Genomic DNA, 27,516 nt, shown 5'->3' on the forward strand with positions numbered 1-27,516 from the left:
AAAAAGAAGGAAAGAGAAAAAGAAAAGGAAGGAGAGAAGAAAAAGAGAGATAGAGAGAGATGGAGAGAGAGAGAGAGAGAGAGAGAGAGAGAGATAGGTCAGCCAGCTACAGGATTTATATGAAGCAGATTCTAATTGCTACGGAGTATTTCAGCTTTAGCACAGGCTGTCCTGAAGGATTATAGAAGGCATAACGTCAGTAAACAGGAATCAGACTAGGGGTCTGTTCCAGATTTAGGACACACCCGACTTGGGGCCCTAAACTTTAAAACATGGATGTAGGCTGAACTATCACATACATTCACATAAAAGGCTTTGCTCTCTGATGGGACTATCTGAAATTCACTTGCTGATAGATTCTGTTTCTGATACAGAAATCTATTGCAATCCTTCCTACTTGTGAAAGGTGCTAACTGGGAGAGGGTACAACATATGGGATATTGTCACTCTGTCTACCTGATGGATCATACTCCAGACAGATCATTCCAGTTCCCTCTGGAATGTGTCATTGCTGTTGATTACTGTTTGACTTTCCGGATTAAAAGTTGCAGCTTTTAGTTACAGCTTGTAACAGGGACTGTTGAATCTGGATCTACTTCCCTCACCTTTCTGCTGGTACACAAGCATTAGTAAAGCAGTCTGATTATTAACTACAGGTGTTCTAAGAAAGGGACTGATCTTTACTAAGCCACACATTAGAAAAATGATCCAAAAAAGGAGTGGGAGGTTATGTAAACCCATTTTGAAATTTTTGAAAATTAAGTGTTTTCATTCTGACCATTCCTGAGCATGACATGTCTTTTGGATTAAGTTGTCTAAAAATGTTTTTCTGTGAAAATTCTTTGGTCCTTCTACACAACGCTTCTAGTCAAATGGCTTGGATGAAAATAGAACATGACTTGTAAAAAATACAAAGCAAATGGGAACCCTGATTCTGTAACACTTGGTGGGAGGGAATCTCTGTACCGTAGGAGGTCCTGGGGAAGAAGAGGCATAAATCATCTCTTTGTTTTTCAGAAATGCTCCACAAGTTTCCCTACTTTCCTTTGCTGCTTAAGCTACTAAGAGCACTTCCAAGTGAATACTGAACTCAAAAACACACTTGATAATGATGATCAGGAGACAATACGGGGTGGCCAATTCCTGCACTTTCCACTCAGAACATCTGCAGATGTCATCTACTTGCCAGGCAGATGAACCGAGTCATTGACAAAAGGAACTGATTGATTTCAGAAAGTCCTTCTTAAACAAAGAGCTCAATTAAATCAATTGGACTGGACTAGGAGACCTAAGGGAGAGGTACCACAGCAGGAGACCCACACGTAGGCCCTGTTAAGCTGGACTGCCTAACATATAACCTAATAATTGTAAAGCCTTTGTTTCCAGGAGTATCACTTGTGCTCTCTGGAATTATACTTCTTGTATATGTATAATGATCATACCTCACTCCTGGTCAGCTTCAACTGACCAGAGTTGCCCAGAGTTGTGCTAAGTACCTGAATTGGTGCCTTAAGCCAAATAAAAAAGGTCAGCACAGGAAATTAAGGATAAAGCCACTTGGCTGTCTAAGATATGGTTAAAGTAAGTTTTTAAATTACCTAAGTTCAGGACTCCTATAGGGCATAACTGAGATCAATAATGCAAAATGGTCTCACCCTGGAGTGTGAGGCCCTAGTGATAATAATTTTAATGTAAAATTTTCTTGGCCAAGAACCACAGCACATCCTATAGAAGGAGAAGATAGCAGGCCTGAGACTGCTATCCTTAGAAAGGCTTAATTGCAAAGTTGACACTTGACTGGCACCTGGGAAATTTGGAAAGGTTCCAACTACTCCCCAAACTATTAAGAGTGGCTCATGTACCTATACTGTACAAAGAATGTAGTTTATGCAGAACACCTGTTTATCCTTCTGAGTGACCGGAAGTTTGGAACTTGGTAGATAGAAAGTTCTATTTGACTAGCCCTTAATAAAAATAAAAATCCCAGACACTGAGTCACTAGTAAACTTCTCTAGCATTCACACATTAACTTGTTACTTGCTGGAGGAATTAAGAACAACTTCTGGATTTTCCCTCACAGACCATTACCCTTTGCTGATTTTGCTTTGAATCCCCTTTTTTCTGCAATAAATGACATTAAGTTTTCCTAGTAATGGAACTGGTCTTGAGTATCCCTGACACACAGAGCTATTATTTTGTACTCTATTTTACTGTTTGCTGTTTCTCAGGTTACATAATTAATGTGATTTCTTAATTATTAAACTCGAAACAGATACACAGCAATACTTGTTGGATAACTAATCTGTTGGAAACATCTATAATAGCTGGTCATGTACATGATAAAAGTTGGTCACGCACATGGTAAAAAAGTGTCTGAACTGGCATTATCATTCAATAATATTGCATTCAAAGAGGGTAAAAATAAATTACATTCCCATTGAAATATAATGTATGCAATGCTAGTCTATCATAGTTGCGTTTTTGTTAAAAAAAACAACACTGAATACTTCATAGCGGACTACAGAAGCTTAAGAAAGAAATAAACAGCTCTGTTTGATGCCTTTGTCTCTGTCATTATGCAAGCTATAGAATAAACTACTACTGTTACTAATATATGTATGAAGCTAAGGATTTGGCAAAACATGTAACATACCTTAACTAATCTTCCTTGAGATTATCTGAATTCCTCTCATAATTTCAAGAGATAGGACAAAAAGTACCACAATATGAACTGCTAACACTATTGAAACATTTGATTACATTGATGACACTGATCTGCCCTGAAAATGCATTGTATATTTGCTAAGTACATTAGATTAAAGAAAACTTTAAATAAAAACATAATCTAGGACCTGTCATTCAACTCAACTTGGGAGCAAGAAGTCATTATATAGATAGCATCAAAAACACACATTCCATATCCTTCAAAAGAAAATGTATGGATTCTGCAACCCCAAACACAAAAGACTTTAGGTAGTGATGACATCATGTTCTATACCTGGTTGATTCTTTAAAGCATCTCTGTATCAATGCAACTAATTTTATATGGAAACCCTTACACTAAAAATCTTTAGAATAAGTCCAGGCATCATTAAAACATGTTTTAACTTTAGATTGTTATGTCCTATCTACTCACAAAATACAGATAAGTCTAAGCAACTTATCATGACTGAAGCCTTTGAAAATAATACTTCATGTTGTTGTCACCTCCTGGATCTTTGAACTCAATGACTTCCTTCTATTGCTAAATGGTATATTTTCTTTGGAAAGTTCCTGCTATCTTATTACTGAGCCTTACTGGGCAGATTTTCTTAGTCTTCAACCCAACATTCCTATTCCACAAATGGTTTTTACTAAACCAAAATCTCCTAAGGAGGTAAAAGCCCAGGAAAACTATTAAAAGGGGAGATATCACATCCTATCAGGGGCCAATCCTGTCCCATAAGACCTTACCCAAATTCACAAAATGTGGTCTTATACAACACAGAGATGTCTCCCTTCTGTTTTAACCAACCATTGTCTCAGTAAGATCTTTGCCTGTAAGATTTGACAAATGACAATAAAATATGATTAACTAATGCAATAGCCTCTCTCAAAGGTGACAAAATCTTATGGAATACTGCATTCATCTACTATAGCAATAGTAGGTTGTTGACATTCCATGGCATCTGAATATCCTTCAAAATTGGGTGAATTTTAAGCATCATTCATGTCCATAGAGCACAAACTGCCTTAGAATGACTGAATTAAATTTGTACAATGATTCATAAATCATTGCTATTGGATAGTTTCATGGTGAGGCCATTGGGACACCTATGCCAGACTTCTTAAACACATAGTTTTCTGAGGTATCTCCTGCCAAAGGAAATAGGCACAACAAATTAGTCACAAATTGATTTTTATTTTTAATATGGAGATACCAAGAGAAGGAACTGAATCTAAAGGAAAATATGAGACATGAAAAAAGCAGTCAAGAAAGTATAATGACCACCTTACTGGGTTCCTGTTTGAATTCATAGCACAATGAAGGAAGAGAATGACATCTTTCAAAGTATTTGAAAGACATAGAACCCACCAACATACATCAAGTTTATTTCATTTGCAAATTAAGCCAGCCTCTTTGAAAAGCACCTCCACAGTACTTGTTGGTCCAGCATTCCCTGATAATTTACAAGCTATAGGTTGTCATATTATATAAAGGCCCCTACTTCATGTTTGAACTCCAAAGCATTTAGGAGTTAGGAGTCAAGAGGAATAATATAATATTATTTTTCTTTTTTTAACCCCTTGCTTTGACCTCAGTACATGATGAATAAAACATATGGTTCATTTAAAAGACAGACACTGTCTTTATATCAGGTGATTTGGCAGACCTCCTCTTCTGACACTGCAGTTGAACTTTAATGGTAAATGGTAAGTGGTAGGATGTTGCTAAATCAATCACTTCAAACAACAATATGGCTCATTTCTTGGAGAAATAATGTTTTTTAGATATGAACTTGTCTGACCCTGGGAAACAGCCTCAAGGGAGGTGAAAAATGACTTTCTCTTTCCTATTCCAGATATTAGTAGACATTCCCAAAACACTTTTCTGTGGCTAGCCAGGAATTAGAGCACATAATGTGAGTTTATTATTATTTTTAGTTCTGAACCTTTACCTAACCCACCTGGTGATCTTATTAATACTTTTCTCCTAGACAATACAATGGAAATTAGCATAATCAGGTTCAGGTAACAACCAGAGCTAATGGAGAGACTTATCAATGAGACTCCCAAACCAAATGGTGGAGAGACAAGTCTTTATTTCTGGATGGCCCTGATGGCTCTCTCTCTTCTCCCTTTTGGTTATTCAGCAGAGCAAGCTTATCAGGACTATGCTATGCCCATTCCCCCAATCAGGAAGCTCTCACTGCTACATGGTTAAGTAGGTCTTATCTATACTCTCCCAATTCCCCTAGAATTTCTATGGTGAATCCAGCTGTCCCAGTTCAAATATATCTCTCTGTGGAATAATATCAATTCAGGAGATATTGTACCCTCTACTGCTTTTCAGGTTATTAGGTTTCTTCCAAAAATTTACCATATGCCTATGATGCAGATCACCAGTAATAAGCTCCTTATAAGTGCAACAAAAATAGTTAAATATTATGAGATCTCTAGAGCTTTCAATGGTAATATAACTTTTCATTTATAGGAGTTTATTCTGATAAAAATTAGAAAAAAACCAAAACATTTTATGAGATTTTTTATTTCAAAATTAGAAATCCTCTTTGTCATTAAATAATACCTTCAGTTACTACCCAATCTAAGTTATTATTTCCTGTGACTCTTTGATAGGGATTTTTATTATTTTCACTTATTGACTTCTAAAATTATCTTGTTCATTTATTTTTATTTATTGTCTAGCTTTCCTATTAAAATATAAGCACATAAAGGAAAAGGATATTATCTGCCTTACTTATCAACAAAACTAAATATCTAGAAAATACTTGGCATTTGAAGGTGTCAAAAACATCTTTTGAATGAATGGGTTTAATGACTAAATATATGAGTAAATTTAATAATTAATTGTCTAGTATATGGAGAAAAATAGGCATGAATTAATGTTCTGCTTTTTTTGTATGTTTTTGTGCTTTACAATAACCCTAACTAGTATTGGGGGCATACAAGTTCTAACAAAAAGATTTAGAAAAGTAGTATATTGGATATGAATCTCTGAAAAATAAACCACCAATAAATAGTTTATATTTTTGTTTCTTAAAGGTATGAATTTCGATGCTGTAAAACAAGAAAAGCTAAGAACACATATGATGTGAAATAATAAATTATTAAAATCTATTGTTGCACTAAATATTTGCCACTACTTGTTCCCTACGCCAAAATAAATTGTTAAATGCTGCAAAGTGCGAAAAAAAAACTGTATTTTATTGTAAGCAATACCATGTGTCTGCTCAGGTTGGGTCTCTTTACTTCACTCCCATCCACTCTCTGAAGGTTAGGAGACTTTTCCAAAGTATTTCAGAAATTCTATTAGGATCTAAGAAGTAACCCAAAATGAAGGTTGATGAATAATATTGTGCTTTGTGCTTTATATTTTGAACTTTTATAATATTTAGCAATATTTAACGTAAAGCTGTTATGGGCAATTCTATGAAACCTATCAAACTAAAACAGCCTATTTCATGTTATATTTCCCATTATTGTCCTTAATCAAGACTTCAAACAAAATCAATGTCTGGCCTTTCTCTAGGCACACTGTGTAGATTCTAAGCACCCTCATCTTTGCCTTGAAACAAAATTCTGTCCACTTGGAAAATCTTTTGCTTATATTCCCTGTAAAATCTAACCCAACTCTTTCTTAAATTAAATGCTATGTAGCCAGAAGTAATCTAGAATATCTAGAAAATACTTGGCATATGAAGGTGTCAAAAACATCTGTTGAATGAATGGGTTTAATGACTAAATGAATGAGTAAATTTAATAATTAATTGTCTATTATATGGAGAAAAATAGGCATGAATTAACGTTCTGCTTTTTTGTATGTTAAGATACAAAAGTAACCATTCTCCTTTTTTTTTTTTTTTTTTTTTTTTGGTGGTGCTGAGGATGGAACCCAGGGCCTCGTTCACGCGAGGCAACCATTCTCACTTTTATGGAACATCTTGGTAACTTCTTGTAGAATGCATCATTGTATTACACTCTACTTATTCTGTACATGTCTTACCCACTTTACCAGATAGTTAATTCATTGAAGGCAATGGCCATATATTTGCCACCCTTTATACCCCATAAAATCTAGCACAGTGCCTTGCATAGAATGAACTGTTAATACTTCCTCATTAGAGCTCAATTGAATTGAAATGAAATGAAATTATCTTCCTCCTGAAGTTAGAGAATATTACATCAATCAAGTTTCTAGAGGTGAAAAACCATTTAAGAGGAATTACTTGATATTAATTCTATGCTCTTTTCCCCTTAATCTTATATTCCTTATGATCCTCAGTCTGTTGTTATCATATGAAAGGTGACTGAGGCTGCTTTATTATATCATTTTTGAGAATAGAGATTCTCTTTAAAATATATATTTTTTCAATGCTGAAGATCAAACCCAGGCCTAGTGTAGGTTAGGCAAGTATTCTCTCAACTGAGCTGTGTCCCAGTCCTAAAATGCCTTCTCCCCCCCCCATTAAAGGCAATGTTTATATTTTCTGAGATGCATTAGTGTACAGTCTACCAAATTCATCAGCAACAACTAAATGGTCGATATTAAAACAATTTATATCAAAATTTACCACTTCATGTTCTTCAGAGTGATAAACATATTATTGACTTTCCAGCATTTTCAAAGCTATACTTCACCATATTCCTACAGAAAAACTAGTAACATGTCATGCTCTGTCATAATCTGAGCATGAGTAGAAGAGTCTCATGCTTTATTTCTGTTTCTAACACAGCTCATAAGATGGTTTAGTTTCCATAAAAGTTGTAATTAATCCCTTTTCTTATTACCTCTTAAATATTCACAATGCTGACCATTCACATATAAAATATAAAGGAATACATTACAAGAAAGCTACCCATAAGTTTGCAAAGCAAAAAAGTAAACCAATGTTTACACACTTTAAAAAATATAATCTCTACAAACATGAAAAATGGCCTTTTCAAAGCTTTTGACCATTAATCATCACACTTACTACCTAATACTTACTAATTCATCTAGATATATAATCTAGAAATATTAAAAATGGTAATAAATGAGAGAAATGCATATTTGTAGGTAATTCTTTTTTCTTTTCTACATGATAATAAAAGCCCCCAAAATTTTACACATTAGGCTCTGTAAAATTAAGGAATAAACAAATTCCTCATGTATATTTGATTTGGATTCTCAATAATTTATGTCAACAACAAAAGGAAACATTGACACAATTTATTTTTATCAAATAACAATGTAACTCTTAATGACAGAATTTGCTGTTACTAATACCTGTAGTTCAGGCTTACTATTTCTATGGTTATTCATATTACTATTAATATAGCTAATCATACAGACTCACAAGTAAAAACTACAAGTTTTCTAACTGGATGAATCAATAAACTCAAACATTTATGTACATTCATATGTATATAATAAATAAATATAAACAATATATATTTAAATATATTAATATTTATATATGTTTATAAATATATATTAATATATATATTTATCAAGTAACTGAGAAAAAATCACATTCAAAAATGTTTTCAAGTGAGTTTTTTAAAAATATAAGTCATGACAAGCATGGTGGTGTACATCTGTAATCACAGTCACTCAGGAAGCTGAAGTAAGAGGATTGCAAGTTACAGGGACAGCCTTGACAACTTAGAGAGGCCTTGGAAAACTTAGCAAGATCCTTACTCAAAATAAAAAGGGTTGGGGATGTGGCTCAGTATTAAAGTGTTCGTAGGTTCAATTCCCGATACCAATTCTACTAATCTAGGTCATGCATTTTGATAACTAAACTTGAAACAAAGGTTAGGGGCAGTTCCTACTCTCTGGAAATTTAATTGCTTGTGTTCTTACTTCAAATTTTTCATTTAAACTTTTTGATTTCTCACTGAATCAAAATTGTTCAGTCTTTGACATCTAAAGTTTCACACTTTTCTCTATTTAAAATGTGTTTCCAAAAAAATGTACTTCAAATATATGGGTACAATATTATAAGCAAAGATGTAAATCAACAAGTTTTAGACACTGGATTTTGATTGGATATTTTCATCACAGATGTATGAACTCATAAAATTAGAAAAAGAACAAAAATTTTTAAACGTTTTACCTTTCTTCAATTGGTCTTTGATTTTGGACAATTGAGATCTATGATAAAGATAATAATACATTTTAATATACCAAATACATATAAAATATTCGCATTACATATAAAATATTCGCATTAGGTCATTTAGAAAAATATCATTCAAAATACTTTTCTTAATATGACAGTTGTGTAATATTAAGGTATCAAAAAAGATAAGAAATTACCATATTTTGGCATTGGAATAGATATATATAGGAGAACATTATAGCAGAACAAATGATACTTTACTTTTCTAAATTAAGAGCAAAGAGGGTTTTACACTTTTAGTAAATAAAATTACTTTAAACATATGTTAATTATACAATCATTTTCAATATCAATTTGGAAGAGTTTGTAAGGCTAATACATACAATATACAAACATAGTACTGCTTTTTATAAATTTTTGTAAAATGCATGATCTGAATGCACACTATATTTATTGAGGTGTGTGATTAAAATATATAAAAACTGTGATTTTAAAAATGTGATTTCACTAATAGACTATCTCTTGGGAACATGATACATATTTCCCTACACCATAAATGTTGATTCTAGGTTTTACTCCAGGCCTGAATTTCATCTAACTTGGTTTCTTTTATGCAGAGATTAGCTGGCTTATCCTTATCTACCTGCAAACTTGTGTTTACCCAACTAATTTTCTTTTCTTCTTAGTCACATTGCTAGTATACATTCCTAAATTCCCCCTGAAGTTAAATGTGGCAAAGAGAATATGAAAGAAATGGTATGTTCCACTTCCAGTCTGGTCAATGAAAATTGCTCTTGTTTGTTCTCCATCTTCTCTTCTGATGTGTGGTGCAAAACATCACATTTAAAATGGTAAAGATTGCACATGCCAGGATACCTGAATGGCCTTGGAGACAACCCTCTACCTTGAATACTGACCTTTAACTTCTTAAACTATTAGCAAAGGAAATAAAGTATAATTTTTGAGCCATTATATATTTTGTGTCTATATGTCAAAATAGTTAGCCATGATAATAATTAACATATCAAAAGTGATTTTCATACACCCTACATAGAAAACTAGGATAGAGCTAAATAATGATGCAATAAAACATTTACGTAGTGCTTCACAATATAGAAAAGCAGTTCATTAACCTTATTTTATCCTCATTATATTCTTATAAGGTATTATGATCTTTCACTAAGGGTTTGTATATAATCTTGATAGTTCTTAACAGAAGATGTAATAGTTTAGTTAATTTTAAAAAGATGGCTCTTCTACTAAAAAACCTTAAAAGCAGATATGAAAACAATAAAGAACTACTTTTCCAAAATGTCATTTTTATATGTGTGTGTGTGTGTGTGTGTGTGTGTGTCAGACCTTTGTATAATATAATTTAGTGTCTAGTAGGAGAAATCCAAATATTTTCTTCTTTACCCCTTTTAGATTTTAGGCTTCCATTCCCCATAGCACAGGGTGACAAGCTAGAATCTCTGTGAAATCCAGATCCAAGAGCATTGGATATTTCAGACCTTAGAGAAAGCTTGATTTTGATACAGCAATGTCACAGCTTCCAAAAGAGTTAAATTAGCAAAAAAAAATCATTTAAGTTCATATTTACAATATACACAAAAGACTTCAATAATTATAGAATCAATGAAAGAGAAGACTCCATCTGCCTCATCTATGGTTTAATTACTTTCTATGTTTAATAACATAGATCTTACTTGTTATTCATTTACCTAAAACTTTCAGTGTTTCTTCCTTTCCTGAGTATTGAAGATCAAACTGCTTAATTTAGCATTCAGTTCGGGAGTTATCACAATCTCATACCAATCTATGTTTAGTAGGAAGCCTCTAAAATGGCCAGCTTCCATTGTTCTCTGCCTCAGGGTATTCATGCCAATGATATATTGTTATTTGTGAACTGTTCATAATGCTACTACTTCTAAACTTCTAATGAAAGTGATATAATTAAAGTGATGAGATGTCATTTCTGAAATTAGGTTTAAGGCATTCTCTCCCTCCCTCACTCTCTTTCTCTCTCCATCTATCTATCTCTATGTCTTTCTGCCCTTGCTTATATGTTGTAAGCTTTCTTACGGAGAAACTCCCATGAAAAAGTACTGATACCTCAAGCCAGCAGCCAGCAGCCAGCAAGGATCTGAGGCCTAATGAATGTTGCATTCAAATGTGAGCCCAGTGACATACTTGAAGTACTTTCTCCTCTACTTGGATCTTAAGATAAATGTAGTTAAGAAGAATATGTTGATTATATCTTTATGAGAGATCCTGAGCCATAGGACCCAGCTAAGGCAAACTTAAATTCTATTTTTCTTTTATTGGTTCTTTTTATTATACACCTGGATCCTTAACTTACAAATACTGTGAGATAATTAATACATTTATTGTCTGAACCACTCAATTCTGAGGTAATTTTTATGCAGCAAAAGATAAGTGAAATACTACTACTTTTTTTTGAGAGAGAGAGAGAGAGAGAGAAAGAAAGAGAGAGAGAGAGAATTTTTAAAATTTTTTTTTTTTTTTTTTTAGTTTTTTGGTGGACACAACATCTTTATTTTTATGTGGTGCTGAGGATCGAACCCAGCACCCCGTGCATGCCAGGCGAGCGAGCTATCGCTTGAGCCACATCCCCAGCCCATACTACTACTTTTTGATTCTCATTTATTTTTAAACAAGATGAATTTTAGAAAAGAGGAAAGTGAAGAAACAGTGTTTCAAGAAAAGAGAACAAAATATTCAAAATCCTGAATGTGACAGGAAACAGCAATTTAAATGAACTTAAGTACAATGTAGTTAAAGTATAAAGTGTATATCAGTGTGATACAATAAAATATTTATGATATGCATTACAAAAGCCTGTACAATGGCCTGGAGGTCAAGTCTGAACAAAGATAAAAAGAGTTTCTGAATCCATTGTCTTCACAGAAACAAAAATAAGACTTTTTAAGAGTTTTTTCTCCATAATTTTGAATTTATATTTAATTTTATTAATTTATAGCAGGATATCATTAGTTTTCAAACTCTATTTTCTTCTGGTTCTCAAATATCAGATGCTTAAATGATCATTCAAAATCCATATATACATAATTTATTGTTTGTTATACCAGATAATAATGAATTGATAAACCTTTAAGAAAAAAGGCAAAAGAAGTAAGTAATGATATGAAAGATAAACACATATTACTATTTCTATTTTGGTTATTTCCTTACCTCTTGGATTATATCATTTGTCCTTTGTTCACCTGAATTTGAAACAAATGCTGTCCTTGTCTCTCTGTCCAATGGCATATTTTTTGAATGTTCACCTTGTGTTTTACCAAAACCCGTTTCCATTGTTTTGGTCTTCCCCTCACTTTTAATAAGCTCCACCCCTTGATTTAGGAAATAGTCAAGTTGAAGCTTACTTTTTTCTGCTTCCTGTTTTTAAGAAAGTTAAATTTGTCAAGTATTGTTTTCTGTGACATTTTCCTGACAATACTACAACCTCCAGGAATCCACATTTATTTATGCCTATATGATTTCTCAATTTTTAAATATCTAATATTATTATTTTCATATTGACAGCTGAACTCAGAGATGCTCTACCACTCAGCTACATCACAGCTCATTTTATTTTTTGTTTTGAAACAAGGTCTTGCTAAGTCACCCAGACTTGCTTAGATTCTCCTGCCTCAGCCCTCAGAGTAGTTAAGATGACAGGTGAGGCTACCACATCCAGCTCATTTTTATTTAGTAGTCAGAGGAAACTAAGTTAAACCTTTGGTATAATGTATAGTTTAAAGTTTGATAATTAAAATTAAAAGCTGTAGAGCATTGTCTACTGCCTCAACACACGCCCCAAATCAATGGGCCAATACATCCTGGATTGAAACCTCCAAAAGCGATGCCAGTAGGCCAGAAGTTACAGAAGTTCTGGTGTTGGCTGAAATTTGTTATACCTAAGATGTCTGCTAGAATGACTTCAAAACTATCCATCTGCATGCTAAATCACACACTCCCAGTACCCTGAGACCTGACAACTGCCATGATACAACTAAAAAGAACCATAAAACGAGTGAAAAGAAGTGGTGCCCAAATTACCAGAAAATCTTCCCAGCCCTAAATTTCATTTCCCCTGTTATCTCTAACTTCTAGATCCCCAACAGATAGAGAAATTGATTTGCAAATTTATCTTCCACTTTTTCTATTCTTGGCCAAGAATAAATATTCCTTCACTGCTAAAAAACAAAAACTTCCATTTATTATTAGTAGTTATTTATTATTTTTACTTTTTTTGGTACCAGAGATTGAACCCACTGAACCACATCCCAGCTCTTTCCATTTTTTATTTTGATACAGGCTGGCTTTGAACTTGTGATCCTCCTGCCTCAGCCACCTGAATTGCTGGGATTACAGTATATCACCATGCCCAGAAAAACCTTCCGTTTTTAAGGGCAATTTTTAAAACATAGGTGTTTCTCCGAGTTTCTATCTTTTAAGACTCTAATTATTATACTGGAAAAATAAAAATAATAAGTGTTTATTATTAAAAGTGGTAAATAAGCAGGACAATTAACATCCATAATAACAAAGAATGAAAGAAACTGGAAAATAAGCTATTTATTCCTTCTAGAAATAAATTTCTCTTTAAAATGTCTCTTTTTATAGTTTTTATTAGAAAGAATATAAATAAAAATAAAATTCAAAAAATGTCTCACCATGAAGAGAAAAATATTTCTGATGTATACTCTTTTGAGTTATGTCTAAATACTAAATATACTAGTATATATGTGTATATTTAATTTTTATTTATATTGAATCATACTATACATAGTCACAAATATGCTAATATCATAGGTATATTTCCATGACAATAAACATGCATTTACCAGAGTAGATAACATAATGTATTTAGTAATATACCATAATATATTTAGTAAATTCCTTATCAGTGGGCCTCTAAATCATTTCAAAACCTTTTCAGTTAAAAAAAATATTACTTTACACATTAGCATAAAATTTCTGAACACTTTTTTCTTTTTTGTAAATTTTTAGAACTTGCATAACAAAATGGCTATAGCTTTCCAAGACTTTTGCTATGTATTTTTCTTTCAGAAAAATACAAATTCATAATGAAAATAGAAATATGTAAAAGATTATTCATTTCAGCATCCATTAAGAAGTATAGGTATTTCTGTTCCTTAAATTTTTACTGAAATGTTAGATTTAAAAAAACCTATTCCACTGTTACTTTAAGTTGCATTGATTCAATAATTAGTGAGGTTGAATATATTTGTATGCCTTTATTAGCATTTCTGAATTATGTCTTTCCAATTTGTGTTATTTATATATTTTAGGCAAAGGCTCCTTATTTCTTATATGTTTGTGAAACATCTCCATAGAAAATAAAAATATTTTCCTTTTATCTTTGTTTTTTATCATAAAAAGTTTTAAATTTATATCAAATTAAATTTATTAACATTATTTTGGGGGATGGTGCTTACTTTAGTCAATACCATTTAGCTGTTATCTAGTGTTTATTCTAATATCTTCATAGTTCATTTATTACTTTTGGATCTTAAAACAATCTGCAATTTATTTTGGTGTTTTTCATGAAAGAGAAACCTAGCTATTTTCCTTTAATATTTACTTTGTGTGGCTACTGTATCCTTCTATGAAAACTTCTAATAACTAAAAGTATATAAAATACTAAATTATTATATTTCTTTGAATTTGTGTCTGGACTTTCCATTCAGTACCAGAACCAGAACCTCAGTGATTTAATTATTACAGATTTATTTATATGTTGATGAGTGAGTCCTCCTTATTTGCTCTTCTTTTGTATAATTACCAGTTTCTTATCTCCTTATGTCTTACATTAAATTTAAGTTCAAAAATAATTCCATTTATATGTAAAAGTAATTGTTTTAAGTTGGTATATCAATTTGGGATATATGGAAAGCAAAATACTGACAATATCACATTTCCAAAACCAAAATTATAAATTTTTATTTCTTCACTGTTCATCTGTATCACTGGTAAAGTTCTGTCATTTTTCTTCATGTAAAGCTCTCTGTATTGTTTTTTTTTAATATGCTATCCTAATATGCTTGACTAATTTTTATAATTTCTTAGTTATAAAGGAATAATTACTTTTAAATAGTTTTGGATAAAAATAAAATCTTTTGCTTTATTATTTTGTGTTCTAAATCTATCTTATTTTGTCCCAGCCAATTTTTTTAAATTTATCACTGTTATTTAAATTGTATATTTTTATAAATTTATGTAGCATACAAATCATTATATTTTTGTCTATCCATTTATTAAAAGATTTGTGGTTTCTTTCATTTCTTGTCTTAGTTTTCAGCTAGAATTTGAAAAATAGCATGAGAGTAAATATCTTCACTTTACCGAGTTTAACTGAAATGACTGCAATATCTTAATTTCAAGTATATTTTCTTTGAATTTGAAAGAGATTGCTTTGTTTTATTAAGAATGTTTACTTTTGTTGGGTATGGTGTTGCATGCCTGTAATCCCAGCATCTAGAGAAGCTGAGGCAGGAGAACTGCAAGTTCAAAGCCGGCCTCAGAAAAAGCAATGTGCTAAACAACATGGTGAGACCTTATCTCTAAATAAAATAGAAAATAAAGCTGGAGATCTGGCTCACAGATCTCTGGTACCCTCAACCCCTGCAAAAACAAAAAACAAAAATCCAGAAAGTATACTTTTTTCTAGTTTACTGATTTTGATAAGAATGAATATTATATTTTATTAATATATTCACATCGCATAAAGTAGTATTTTAAAATTCATAGAATAGTACAATATATAAATCTATTCATTTATAAGGCTGCAATTATTCAATTGAAAAGTTCCTTATGAATATGTTCTTCATTTATAATAATTTTCAAGTAACACGATATCCTCTACCTGTAAAGCCTGTTTTAGTTGTTCCTGAAGAACTTTGTTCTCAGTTTCCAGAGCATCTGCTCGTTTCTAGGAAGTAATAAGAGAAAAAGCTCTTCACATGGGTATTTTTAAATTAATTCATTTTATAATTACTACTTTTCTAAAGTCCATAGAGAGTCAAAATGATGATTTGAACACACACATTTAACTGCATATTTCTCAGGCACAGCTTTGGGTAGATATTAGCTAAAGATTTCCCACAGGCATAAATTGATCAGAATCTGGTAAATTCAATGTACTTTATTTTTGGATAAAAATAAAATCTTTTGCTTTATTATTTCTCCTTTTCTCCTTTATTTCTCCTTTTCTTTAGACCTGAATATTTAAATAGAAACATTCCAAATGAGTCTTTACGCACCTCAACATAAAGAGTTCTGGTTTTGTTTGAATGAGTGAGTTCTATTACACATGAAAGATCTCAGAAATTGTCCATCCGATGAAAAATAGAGGAACATATCTAAAGTCCCCAGTTATGCTTCTGGTACATTAGAACAAGTTTCCACTAAACAAGCCATGCTACAGCTAACAACCATAAACTCTTGACAAAAATGCAAATAAACTCTGATGAGCAATCAAGTAGTAGGAGAGTTGAGTGGAAAGTGATACTTGGAAGAAGAGTCCTAGGTCGGATTCAGATTTTTATGATTTCAGCTTGAAAGCAAGCCCTCTTGAAGTCATGCAAGGCATATAATAGCTGAAGAACAATTCAGCTGATCCCAGTCAATCCAAATATCAATGAGAAATAATTAACCATTGATGTATTAAATCTCCAACTTTTAGTGTTGTCTGTTATAGAACAATAGATAAAAAACAAATATGTACTTGATCATGAAGAAAATCTTTTAAAACTTGAAATAAGTAGAGAGGAATAATTCCGTAAAAGAGAAATCAATAATGAAAATGTGATCTAAAAATACTTTGAAAAAAAACCCCTCAAATATCTATGAAATACAAATAAAGTTTTATTCAGTGAAATTTGTATAGTGTTTTGCTTGGATAGTGTGTTACTACTATTAAGCAAAGCTTAAAATATACGAATTAATTATATAACATAAAAACAAAGCAAATTAGCAAAGGAATGAACATTAAACAAAATAAAAAAGTAAAATCAATTTATAAAGATAAAGCTGGAAATAATTAAATAGAAAATAATCAATAACAAGAAAGACAAGAGTAACAACTAAATGAAACCCAAAACTGGTTAACTAAAAACAGCTATAGTAGATAATCCCCTGAGATTTATTTATTTATTTCCCTAAATAAAAGGGAAAGAAGGGAAGCAAACAAAAACAAACAAATATTTTTGTAAATAGAAAAGAAGTGGCAAAACAATATAACTATAGATACAAAACAAATAATAAAGAGAACACTAATACAGAGTAAAATTCTAATGAACAAATTTGTAAAAACATTAAGATGGATGAATTTATATCAAAATTTACAAAGCCAAATAGATTCATCAATTATCTCAAAATAAATTGAAAGAAGAAGGCTCTCACATTACTTAAGGTAAATTGTATATAATCTTCAAAGTATTTTTCCCTTTTAAAAAATTTATTTTTGAATTCTGATTAGAAATGCACTATATTAGTTTTAAATAAAATTAAATCTTCCCACTGGCAATAGTATAAATTTAGATTATAAGTAATGTCATTTATAATTCTATCTTAATAAATTTATATGATTTAGGCTGGAGATGTTTAGCATGCATAAGAGCCATAAGAACTTTCATGTGAGTTAAATTACTTCAAAAACACTCTTGTTCTAGCTGATTGAAAAATCCAATCTATACTCCAAAATTTATCATTGATATAGCTGGCAGAATAATCTCAATAAAAAATGCCAAGTGGCTCATTTCTGATATTCTTCAATACGACCCCATTTCCTACTCAATCAAATTCAAACTACTGATGTCATCAGTAAATGGCACCTATTAGGCTTCCTACTACTGTTCTGTTTAATTCAAAACTCCTATCAGACTCAAGTACTGAATTTTCCTTAAGTAGTCTTGCTACTTTATTTCTATCTTTCCACAGTGTTACTCATATATAAAAATCCTTCCTGTTTTCAATCTCCAAATTCTTAGCTACTATGCCATTTATTTTACTGAACCTAGTTGGAAACATTATGTTTCCCATGCTTATGTTCTATATTTCAGCTTCAAAATCCTTTAGCAACCTTAAATTCAGGGAAAAAATCAGCATTTTTCAGTTCTGTACCTCCTATATATTATGTAAGATACAGGAAATTTATTCAATTTTATTAAGGAAATATAGAATGTAATTAAAGTTACCGTTTACATTTGCATTATAGACTTCACATTTGGGAGTAGATAGTAAAGAGTTTTTACAGAAAAACAAAGCTCTTAGCACTATGCATAGTGCACATATATGTATATATATAAAATTTCTGTCACTTTAGAAAGGTGATGACCCTTGAAAACAATGGGAAAATTACATTTGAATTTGTGCTTGTAGTCATTTTAGTGCCACCTACAAAAAGAGTCTTTAGACTATTTAGTCCAACCAGAGTATACTTGATAATTCTGTACACCTAGTCTATTTATTCCATGTTTCTTCTACAAATATGGAATAAAAGTAACTACATCCAGGGTGTGAAAATATGGTGTACATGATTTAACCCATGGAATATTAAATATGTATAAATATTTCCATTTTCTAAAAGTTTTTATTAAAATGCAATTATCTTTCCTTATCTCCACATGATAAAACTGCAATCATCCAATGAGATGCTTGTCTACAATAAATGCACTCTATTTCTCTAACAAATAATCTGAAAATCAAAAGCTAATAGAATAACCTAATATTTGAATATCATTTTATCTAAGCATAATTTTTGTTAGGTGCAACTATGGTTATTGACTGCTAGTTGATAGAGTGTCAAAGAACTCTTCTTCTAGGCAGATTCAGCTCTAAGTCACAGTGGTAGGGAGGGGTACCAGGAATTGAACTCAGGGGCCCTCAATCACTGAGCCACATCCCTAGCCCTATTTTGTATTTTATTTAGAGACAGGATCTTACTGAGTTGCTTAGCATCTTGTCATTGCTGACTCTGGCTATGAACTCACTATCCTCCTGCCTCAGCCTACCAAGCTGCTGGAAATACAGGCATGCACCACCATGCACGATCAGCCTTAAGATTTCTAATATTAATAATATAATTAGATTATTTAAAAAAATTTTTGAGGCAGGATCTCCCTGTTATTGTCCAGTCTGGTCTCCAATTCAAGAATTCAAATGACTTCCTGCCTCAGCATCTTAAGTAGCTGGGACCACAAGTGCATGCTACCATGTCCAGCTAATAGATTTTTCTTTCTAAATATAGAAAATACTGTGCTAGCTAAAATAAACCATAGGCAGAATTCAAGGATAGCATCCTGATCTTCAGCAATATGGTAATGTTCTGTATAATCCACTTCCTTTGAAAGTAGATAGAACCTGCTTCTAGTTAATAGCATAGGGCTACTCTCTTGTGTCAAATTATGTATCAAGGGTGACGGGATACCACCCCCATGATCAGTTACATTGTATAAGATTCTGAGTTAGCAAACAAAGAGATTCCTAGCTGGCATAAAAAAAAAAAGCATGATGCTATAATATGACATGCCTTTGGAAAAGTTCATCTAGCTGCAAACTGCAGACTGCCTCTATGAATTGTGTGCCTGAGTTCTACAGATGGAAGGACATGAACTTATTGAGAGTGTGTGTTACCTGGACTTGAAACAAACTTTCTTTTACTTTAAGCTGGCTTCCTTGAGGCAACATCCTGTAATTAAAAATGTTTTAAAATGTAAATAATATTCTAAAATTCATCACTGCTTTGCTTTCTTAAAGAGAATTTTAAAGAATTCCAAATGAATAACAATTTTAAGAATTCTTATTTTTTTTAAAGAGAGAGAATTTTAATATTTATTTTTTAGTTTTTGGTGGACACAACATCTTTGTTTGTATGTGGTGCTGAGGATCAAACCCAGGCCACACGCATGCCAGGCGAGCATGCTACGGCTTGAGCCACATCCCCAGCCCAGAATTCTTATTTTTTAAAAGTTACTAAATCAATACAGGTTAAATGATAACAATTTAGTAACACATGTCAGACCTACTTCTTACTGGTATAATTAAGAATATGAAGAAGGGAGAGAAGAGAGAAAAAAAACGTGAAGTACTGATATTTTCAAAATATATTGGTCATTTTTTTCTTCTCTGATCATTTTTCTTCTCTAAGTCAAAGACAAAAACCTTTTGTCCAGTGAATTTTGTTATGGTTTATATGTGAGGTGTTTCCCAAAAGCGCATGCATGGGACAATGCAAGAAAGTTTAGACAAAATTACTGGGTTATGAGAGACTTATATTAGATTATAAAAGACTTGGCCTAATCAGTGCATTTATTACATGAAAGGGATTGGTGGTAACTGTAGGCACATAGGGGTTAGCTGGAGGTTGGTACCAAGGGGCATGCCTTTGGAGTATATATTTTGTCCTTGGTCAACAGAGTTCTCTCTGCTTCCTGGTTCTATGTTTTCAGCTACTTTTACTCAGCCACTTTTCTGCCACTCACATCATGCCCCAAAGAATGGAATTGTCTATCTATGAATTGAGACCTCTGTTTCAAATTTTTACTCCTTAAAATTGGGTTTTGTCCTGTCTTAGTCACAGCAGCAAAAAAGATGACTTAAACAAATTTCTTTTTAGCATTCATGGTATTCTCTAAAAATAAATTCATAGTTTTTTTTCAAAAATTATATTTCTATTTTAAGATGTGAACAAATTAAAAATGAAATGATTATTTTATAATACCAATGAAAATATTCATTTAATAAAGCCATTTTATAATAATCCATATACATAAAAGTTTACTTTTTTAATGTTTCTGAATAGTTTAATCATGTTACATTTTTTAAATAGTGGAATGCATTACAATCATAATTATCTATTCACAACACCATTTTCATAACTCTGTATATAAAGTATGTTCATGTAAAATTATGCCATTATACATAAAAGTTAAATTTTATAAAAATAAATACAATTAAAAACTTCAGTAGAAAATAATAAATTCTGGGTATTTGATTTGGGGATTTAACAAAGTACAAAGCATTAATTAGATGATTTTCCCATAATCATATCCTGGTCTTTTTATAAAACTATTTCCTAATTTTATGTTTTAAAAAACCTGTCGTGTTTATATGACTTTAAATTATTGGTATGTAATAAAAATAAAAATGTCAATTAACAAAGAAGAAAAATATTAACATTATCTTTGTCTTACCTTTCTGAATCCTCTGGCTTTTCTTTGTCTTTTTTCTTTTCTATTTTTACAGTTTTCTTTGTTCGATCACTTACATGTTTTTTCTGTGTAATCTTATATAAGCCAGAAATAAATGGTTAAGTACACAACAAATTGTGGGAAAATATTTGAAAATATACATTACTAAGATTTCCATTTTACTCCAAGAGTCACTATACTATGTTTCAAGGAAACTTATTTAAACAGAAGCAAACCAAAATTAGTGATTATAGTTGAACTGTTTGTAATAGTATTTTATTAAATATAAACTGTATATAAGTTAACATATATTGAAATAATTTAGTCACCCTGATAAACTACAGTCAGTTTTGTTGTAATGTAGTGTATGACATTCTGAAAATTACTTTACTATGCAAACAAATGCAATAAAACCTGCAGGATGTATGGGGAAAATGGGTTAGAAGCACATTATACAGACACCATCAATTATACACTTTGAAAAATAGAAACAGTAGTACTATGCCCTTCTACACAGTTAAATGATTTAGAATAAACATTATAAAAAATATAGTTGGGACTGGGGCTGCAGCTCAGTGGTAGAGTGCCTGCCTAGCACATGTGAGGCACTGGTTTCAATCCTCAGCACCTTATAAAAATAAATAATGTTATTGTGACCATCTATCAACTAAAATTTAAAAAAAAAATATATAGTCTTTTAAAGAAATCCTAATAACAAAATATTTTGGGGTTATGTAGTAAAATGTATGAAAACAATAGCATAAAGACTGAGAAAGGCTAACATATTAAAGTTCTTATATGTCAAGTGATTTAATATCACTTGAAGGTAGACTGTGACAAACACTATAAACCTTAAAGTAAACAATTAAGCCAATAGAAAACGTAATACAGTTCGGGAAGCCATCCGTGAAATACATGAGGATCTTCTCTCATAAAGCCAGGGAGATTTAGGTTTGACCTTGGGAACTATCTGTGGCTCCTCACTGCAATAGACTGCCCAACGCACGTGACCTTTATCTCCACTCTGTTAGGAAGATTCCCCATAGTAGCTCCAGAGATGGGCATAACCTGTTGAGACAGCCCACTTTCAACTGTTTTTGGTGAAGAACGTTATATGGAAGGCCTCTGATGTTTCTTGATATAAACAAAGCAGGCACAGGTTGCATTTTGCCTTTAGTCTAGAAGCTGGATCCATCTGAAACTACTTTCTATGTCCTGTGATTTTTTTGTTGTTCTATTTTTCCTAGCTTTTATTTCTCAGCCAGCTCCTGCACGGGATGGGCAAAATACAGATTTGGAGACCTGGAAGTGGGATGGTTCTATAACATAAAATCAAAAATGTGAAAGTGGCTTTGTAGTTGGGCAATATACATAAGACAGAAGAACCTAATGAAACACTATAAAAATAGAAAATTGAGACAAATAGAAAATAAAACAACCAGTTCACAGTAACGCTGATTAATATTTCACAAGCAATCACAGAAACCAAATATGCTTTTTGTTATTCAGCTTGGCTGTCTAAAAAAATTATTGAGAGAAACTATTAAGTTATAAAAAGGAAGGCTACGTTGGAAGAAAATTGGCTGTAAGAGTATAAAATTAAAATGCACACATGGGCAGATTACATGATAGATTTTCAGCCTTTTTTGTGCTGATTTTCTATTTCTACTTGGTCTATATCTAAACAGAATTATTTCTAAATTGAATATATACAACAGTCCTGATCTTATGTTTGATACTTGTATAAAATCACTACTTCTCTGACTGATTAAATTGCTAATCTCCTAGTACTATGTTGGCTTCTTCTTCTAGGAAGGAAGAAATATCAATATCCAACTTTAGCGGATTCAAGAATATGTTCATCCAACCACACAACTGGTGTTTTTAAGTGGTAAATAAAAATTCACTTCTAATCAATTTGACTTTGTTGTTGATAATTTAAATTTATAAGCTGTATAAAAACAAGAAAATACTAAAAGAAATAAAAGTTCATTTATCCTTGACATTTCTATTCACTGTGCTTGGTATAGTGAACTATAACAAATCATTAGTTAATTGCAGGGAAAATATATAATGCAAGTAAAAGATTCTTGAAAATTCTAACTTACTGATAAATTGATGAAGTTAAATATTTGGCAGATAAATATCTTTCAGAATGTTTTCATAGCATAATTTTGGTTTTGATAACTAATGTGATAATTTAGAAGATAAGATTATTTTATTTTTAAACTATTATAATTTTTTATTTTGAAAATATATTATAAAATATTTAAATATCACTTTGATTCCTATCCTGAAATAAGCAGCTTCGTTAGATACTATATGCCAATTTTAGACACTAAAGTTTTACCAACCTCTATATCCTTCAACTTTTGTAGTTCATTTTCCAGCACTGATTTCTCCTCTGATAATAATTCAAAATCATTTTGCATCTGTTTGTACTTCTAAAGAAAAATAATAATAATGAAGACCAAAGTTTTCATTAACTCATTAAAAATAATGAATTATTGCTATTAATCTGTATTAAGGTTAATAAAAACTAGGATTGGTAATGAATGAAAATATTCAGAAGACTATATAATATTACATAATAAGATTTCAGAAATGAAGTGCTTCTGAGTAATAATATAGTAAAATTAAAAGAATATCCCAAAGCTTTCCAGCTTACATTTTCATAGAAAACTTTTGAATAAAGTGAGCAAACATTGTGTCTCTATTTAGGATAATGTAATACTGGCAATTCTAGAGGCTATTAAAAACTCATGGACAAGGTGCAATTTCAAATTGAAAGTGACATACTCACAGCTTCTAATAAGCCTTGATCATCTTCAGCTCTGAAAACATAATATAAAATTGTATTATATCTATCAGTAATGTGCTAGACTTTTACATTTATGTTTTTATTTATGTAACACACCTATATATTTTTTGTAAAGAGTTTAAAATAATACAATCAAGGTTAGAATACATTTCTGATTCCTACTCCAAAAATCCATTGCTCTACCCAGAGATATTAATACACAGCTATTATAGTTTCAGAATACATCTACATAAGAGTGAATGTACCTATTCAGTTGTATAATTTTTGTTGCTGGGTTAGAGTTCCATGTCTTTTTTTAAATACAAATGACCACTCTACATATTACTCCAAACTTATTTTTTCACTTAACATAATGTTTGATACCTAATTTATTAATAAGCAAAGATTTTTCTCATTCTTTTAAAATGCTATTCCATAGCAGAGGTTGCCAAACATTTTCTGTAAAGAGTCAAACAGTAAATGTTTTAGATTCTACAGGCCTAATGGTATGTACCACAACTATTCGATATGCAAAATCAAATGTAGATGATAAAGAATGAGTGTTGCTCTGTTCCAATAATATTTAATTTATGAAAATAAGCTACAGGACAGATTTGACTTATGGGTCACCATTTGCTAACATCTGTTAAATACTATGAATAAATCATAGATTTTTGACAAATATATTGTTTATTAAGTTGGAATTTATAACAACTTTAGTAAAATATAGTTAATATTCCATACAATTCACTCTTTAAAAAAATATATAAATGCCTTTTAATATATTCACCAAGTGGAGCAACCATCGCCACTAATCTAGAACATTTTAGTTATCAAAAATTAAACTTCATACCCATTAGTACTCATTCTCTATTCCTCCTAGCACAGCCTATATATATAAACCAGTGGTTTGCTTTGTTTATATAAAAGTTCCTATTCTGAATAGTTCATATCAATAGAATCATACAACATGTGGTCTTTTGAGACTGGCTTCTTACACTTTGCATGTTTTCAAGGTCAATCTCTGTTGTAGCATGTATTAGAACTTTGTTCCTATTTACTGCCCAATAATAATCTAGTGTGTGGATATCTCACATTTTATCTCTCAAATCCTCAGTTTATGAACATTTCAATTATTTCTCCTTTTTAACTCTTATGAACTATGACATTATGAGCATTCATATACAAGTTTTGTATGACTATGTTTTCATTTTCCTCAAATACAAACCTAGAAATAGAATTCCTGGGTCATATGTTACCTCTGTATTCAGCATTATGAGGAAGTGACAATAAGAAAAACATTTTCTAAAGTGAATGCTCCATTTAAATTCCTACCAGAAATGTCTGTGGGTCCTACAGACTTGCTAACAGTTGATATTGTCTGCCTTTTAAGCCATCCTCATGGATATGAAGTAATATCTCATTATCACTTTGCTTTTCAATTTCCTAATGACTAATGAAGTTAAAAATATTTTACAAGTTTATCAACTATTTGTATTTCTCCTTTGAAGAAATATCTATTCAGTTCCTTACCTATTTACATTTTTATTATTGAGGTGTAAGTGTTTTATACATGAATCCAATGCATACTGTTTGAATAAATAAACTCACTTTCTATGAGTTGTTTTTTCATTCTTTTTATATATTTAACATAATATATATTTTATATATTGATAAACCCAGGAGTGCTTTATCACTGAGCTACATCCCAGTCCTTTTTTTCTGTAACTTTTAATTTTGAGACTAATTTGCTGAGGCTGGCCTCAAACTTGCCATCATCCTACCTCAACCTCCAAAGTCACTGGATTTCCGGGATGCACCACTGTGCCCAGATTTTATTTCTTCATGGTTATCATTTACAGTACTAATGTTTTAAATTTTAATGACATTAAATTATTCTATTTTTTCCTTCAGTTGGTGGCATTTTTCATATCAAATCTAAGGAATTATTGCCTAACCCAAGGTCACAAAGCTTTACCCCTTTCTTCTAAGAGGCTATAATTTTAGCTCTTAAATTTATGTCTTTGAAAATTTGGAGTTAATTTAAGAGGAAAAATTAAGAAAGAATCCAACTGCATCCTATTGCATGTAGATAACCATTTGTTCCAGTACTTTTGGACAAATTATTCTTTTAAGACAAGACATTGGTCTTGTCTTAAAAATCAATTGAGCATAAATGTAAGAGTTTATTTCTAGACATTCAATTTAATCTATATGTTTATCTTTATGCCAGTATCACATTGCCTTGAATACCATAGCTTTCTGTTAAGTTTTAAAATCAGTTAAGTGTGAGTCTTCCAACTCTATTGATCTTTGGTTGGCTTTGGCTATTCTGTGTTCCTTACATTTTCCATATGAAATTTAGAATTATTTTATCAATTTAGGCAAAATAGAAACAGATTTTGAAAGACATTGCATTAAATCTGCATGCCAATTTAAGAATTATTGCCACTTTAAGATTATTAAGTTTAACAGCCCATATATATATATCCATATATTGAGGTCTCTAATTTGTTTCATTTATATTTTGTAGTTTCAGTGCATAAGTTTTGTTTGCATTTCTTTGTTAAATTCAATCAAATTCTCATTGATATTATTATACATGGAATTGCCTTCTTTATTTCATTGTCAGAATGTTGACTGCTAGTGCATTAGTTCTATAGGGCTTTAGTAACAAAGTATCATGATCTGGATTACTTAAGATGAAACGTGAAGATTTTTTCCCACATTTTTTGTTGGTATATTATAGTTATATGTGATGATGGGATTTGTTCTTACATATATGTACATATGTACAATAAAAAACAATATAATTTGGCTAATATCATTCCCCAACACTTTCCCCTTCCCTCCCCACATCATACCACTTTGTCACTTTCCTCTACCAATCTCTCTTTGATTTTCATGAAATCAGTCCCTCCACCTTTCTTTTCCCTTTTTCCTCTCTAGCTTCCACATAGGAGAGAAAACATAAACCCCCTTAACCTTCAGAGTTTGGTTCATTTTGGTTAACATAATTGTCTCTAGTTCCACCCATTTTTCTGCAAATTATATAATTTCATTTTTTCTTTATGGCTGAAAAACTCCATTAATTTATTAATAGACACATAGCCTGGTTCCATACTTTGGCTATTGTGAATTCTCCTGCTATAAACATGGGTATGCATATATCACTGTATATATGTACATATGATATATGATATGCATATATCACACATATCCATACAGATTTCCATAGTGGTTGCACTAATTTACAATTCCACCAACAGTGTAAAAGTGTTTCTTTTTCTCCACATCCTCTCCAGCATCTGACTGGTGTGAGATGGAATCTCAGTGTAGTTTTGATTTGCATTTCCCTAATTGCTAATGATGTTGAATATTGTTTCATATGTTTATTGGACATTTATATTTTTTTTATTTTTAGAGTGTCTTTTTAATTCTTTTGCCCATTTATATTAATTGGGTTGTTTAATTTTTTGGAGTAAAGTTTTTTGCATTCTTTATATATTCCAGATATGAATCCTCTGTTATACGAGTGGCCAGCAAAGATTTTCTCCATTGTGTAGAATTCTCTTCACATTCCTAATTGTTTCCTTGCTGTGCATCCCATTTATTAATTCTTGACATTATTTCCTGAGCTTTATATTTCCTA

General features: G+C 31.4%; 1 protein-coding gene across 1 annotated transcript in view; it reads right to left on the minus strand.

The window, feature by feature from the left end:
* Ccdc7 (coiled-coil domain containing 7) overlaps window positions 1–27,516 on the minus strand; it is a 109,858-nt gene that overhangs the window by 11,588 nt on the left and 70,754 nt on the right. The window contains exons 11-17 of the mRNA XM_076872895.1: window positions 23,868–23,898; window positions 23,419–23,508; window positions 22,856–22,872; window positions 21,068–21,136; window positions 19,509–19,563; window positions 15,739–15,804; window positions 12,039–12,245 (exon numbers count right to left, since the gene is read on the minus strand). Coding sequence (XP_076729010.1) covers window positions 12,039–12,245; window positions 15,739–15,804; window positions 19,509–19,563; window positions 21,068–21,136; window positions 22,856–22,872; window positions 23,419–23,508; window positions 23,868–23,898 — 535 coding nt within the window. The remainder of the gene's footprint in view (window positions 1–12,038; window positions 12,246–15,738; window positions 15,805–19,508; window positions 19,564–21,067; window positions 21,137–22,855; window positions 22,873–23,418; window positions 23,509–23,867; window positions 23,899–27,516) is intronic.

This window comes from Callospermophilus lateralis, chromosome 13 (assembly GCF_048772815.1).
Source record: "Callospermophilus lateralis isolate mCalLat2 chromosome 13, mCalLat2.hap1, whole genome shotgun sequence".
In the NCBI taxonomy this organism is placed as follows: Eukaryota; Metazoa; Chordata; class Mammalia; order Rodentia; family Sciuridae; genus Callospermophilus; species Callospermophilus lateralis.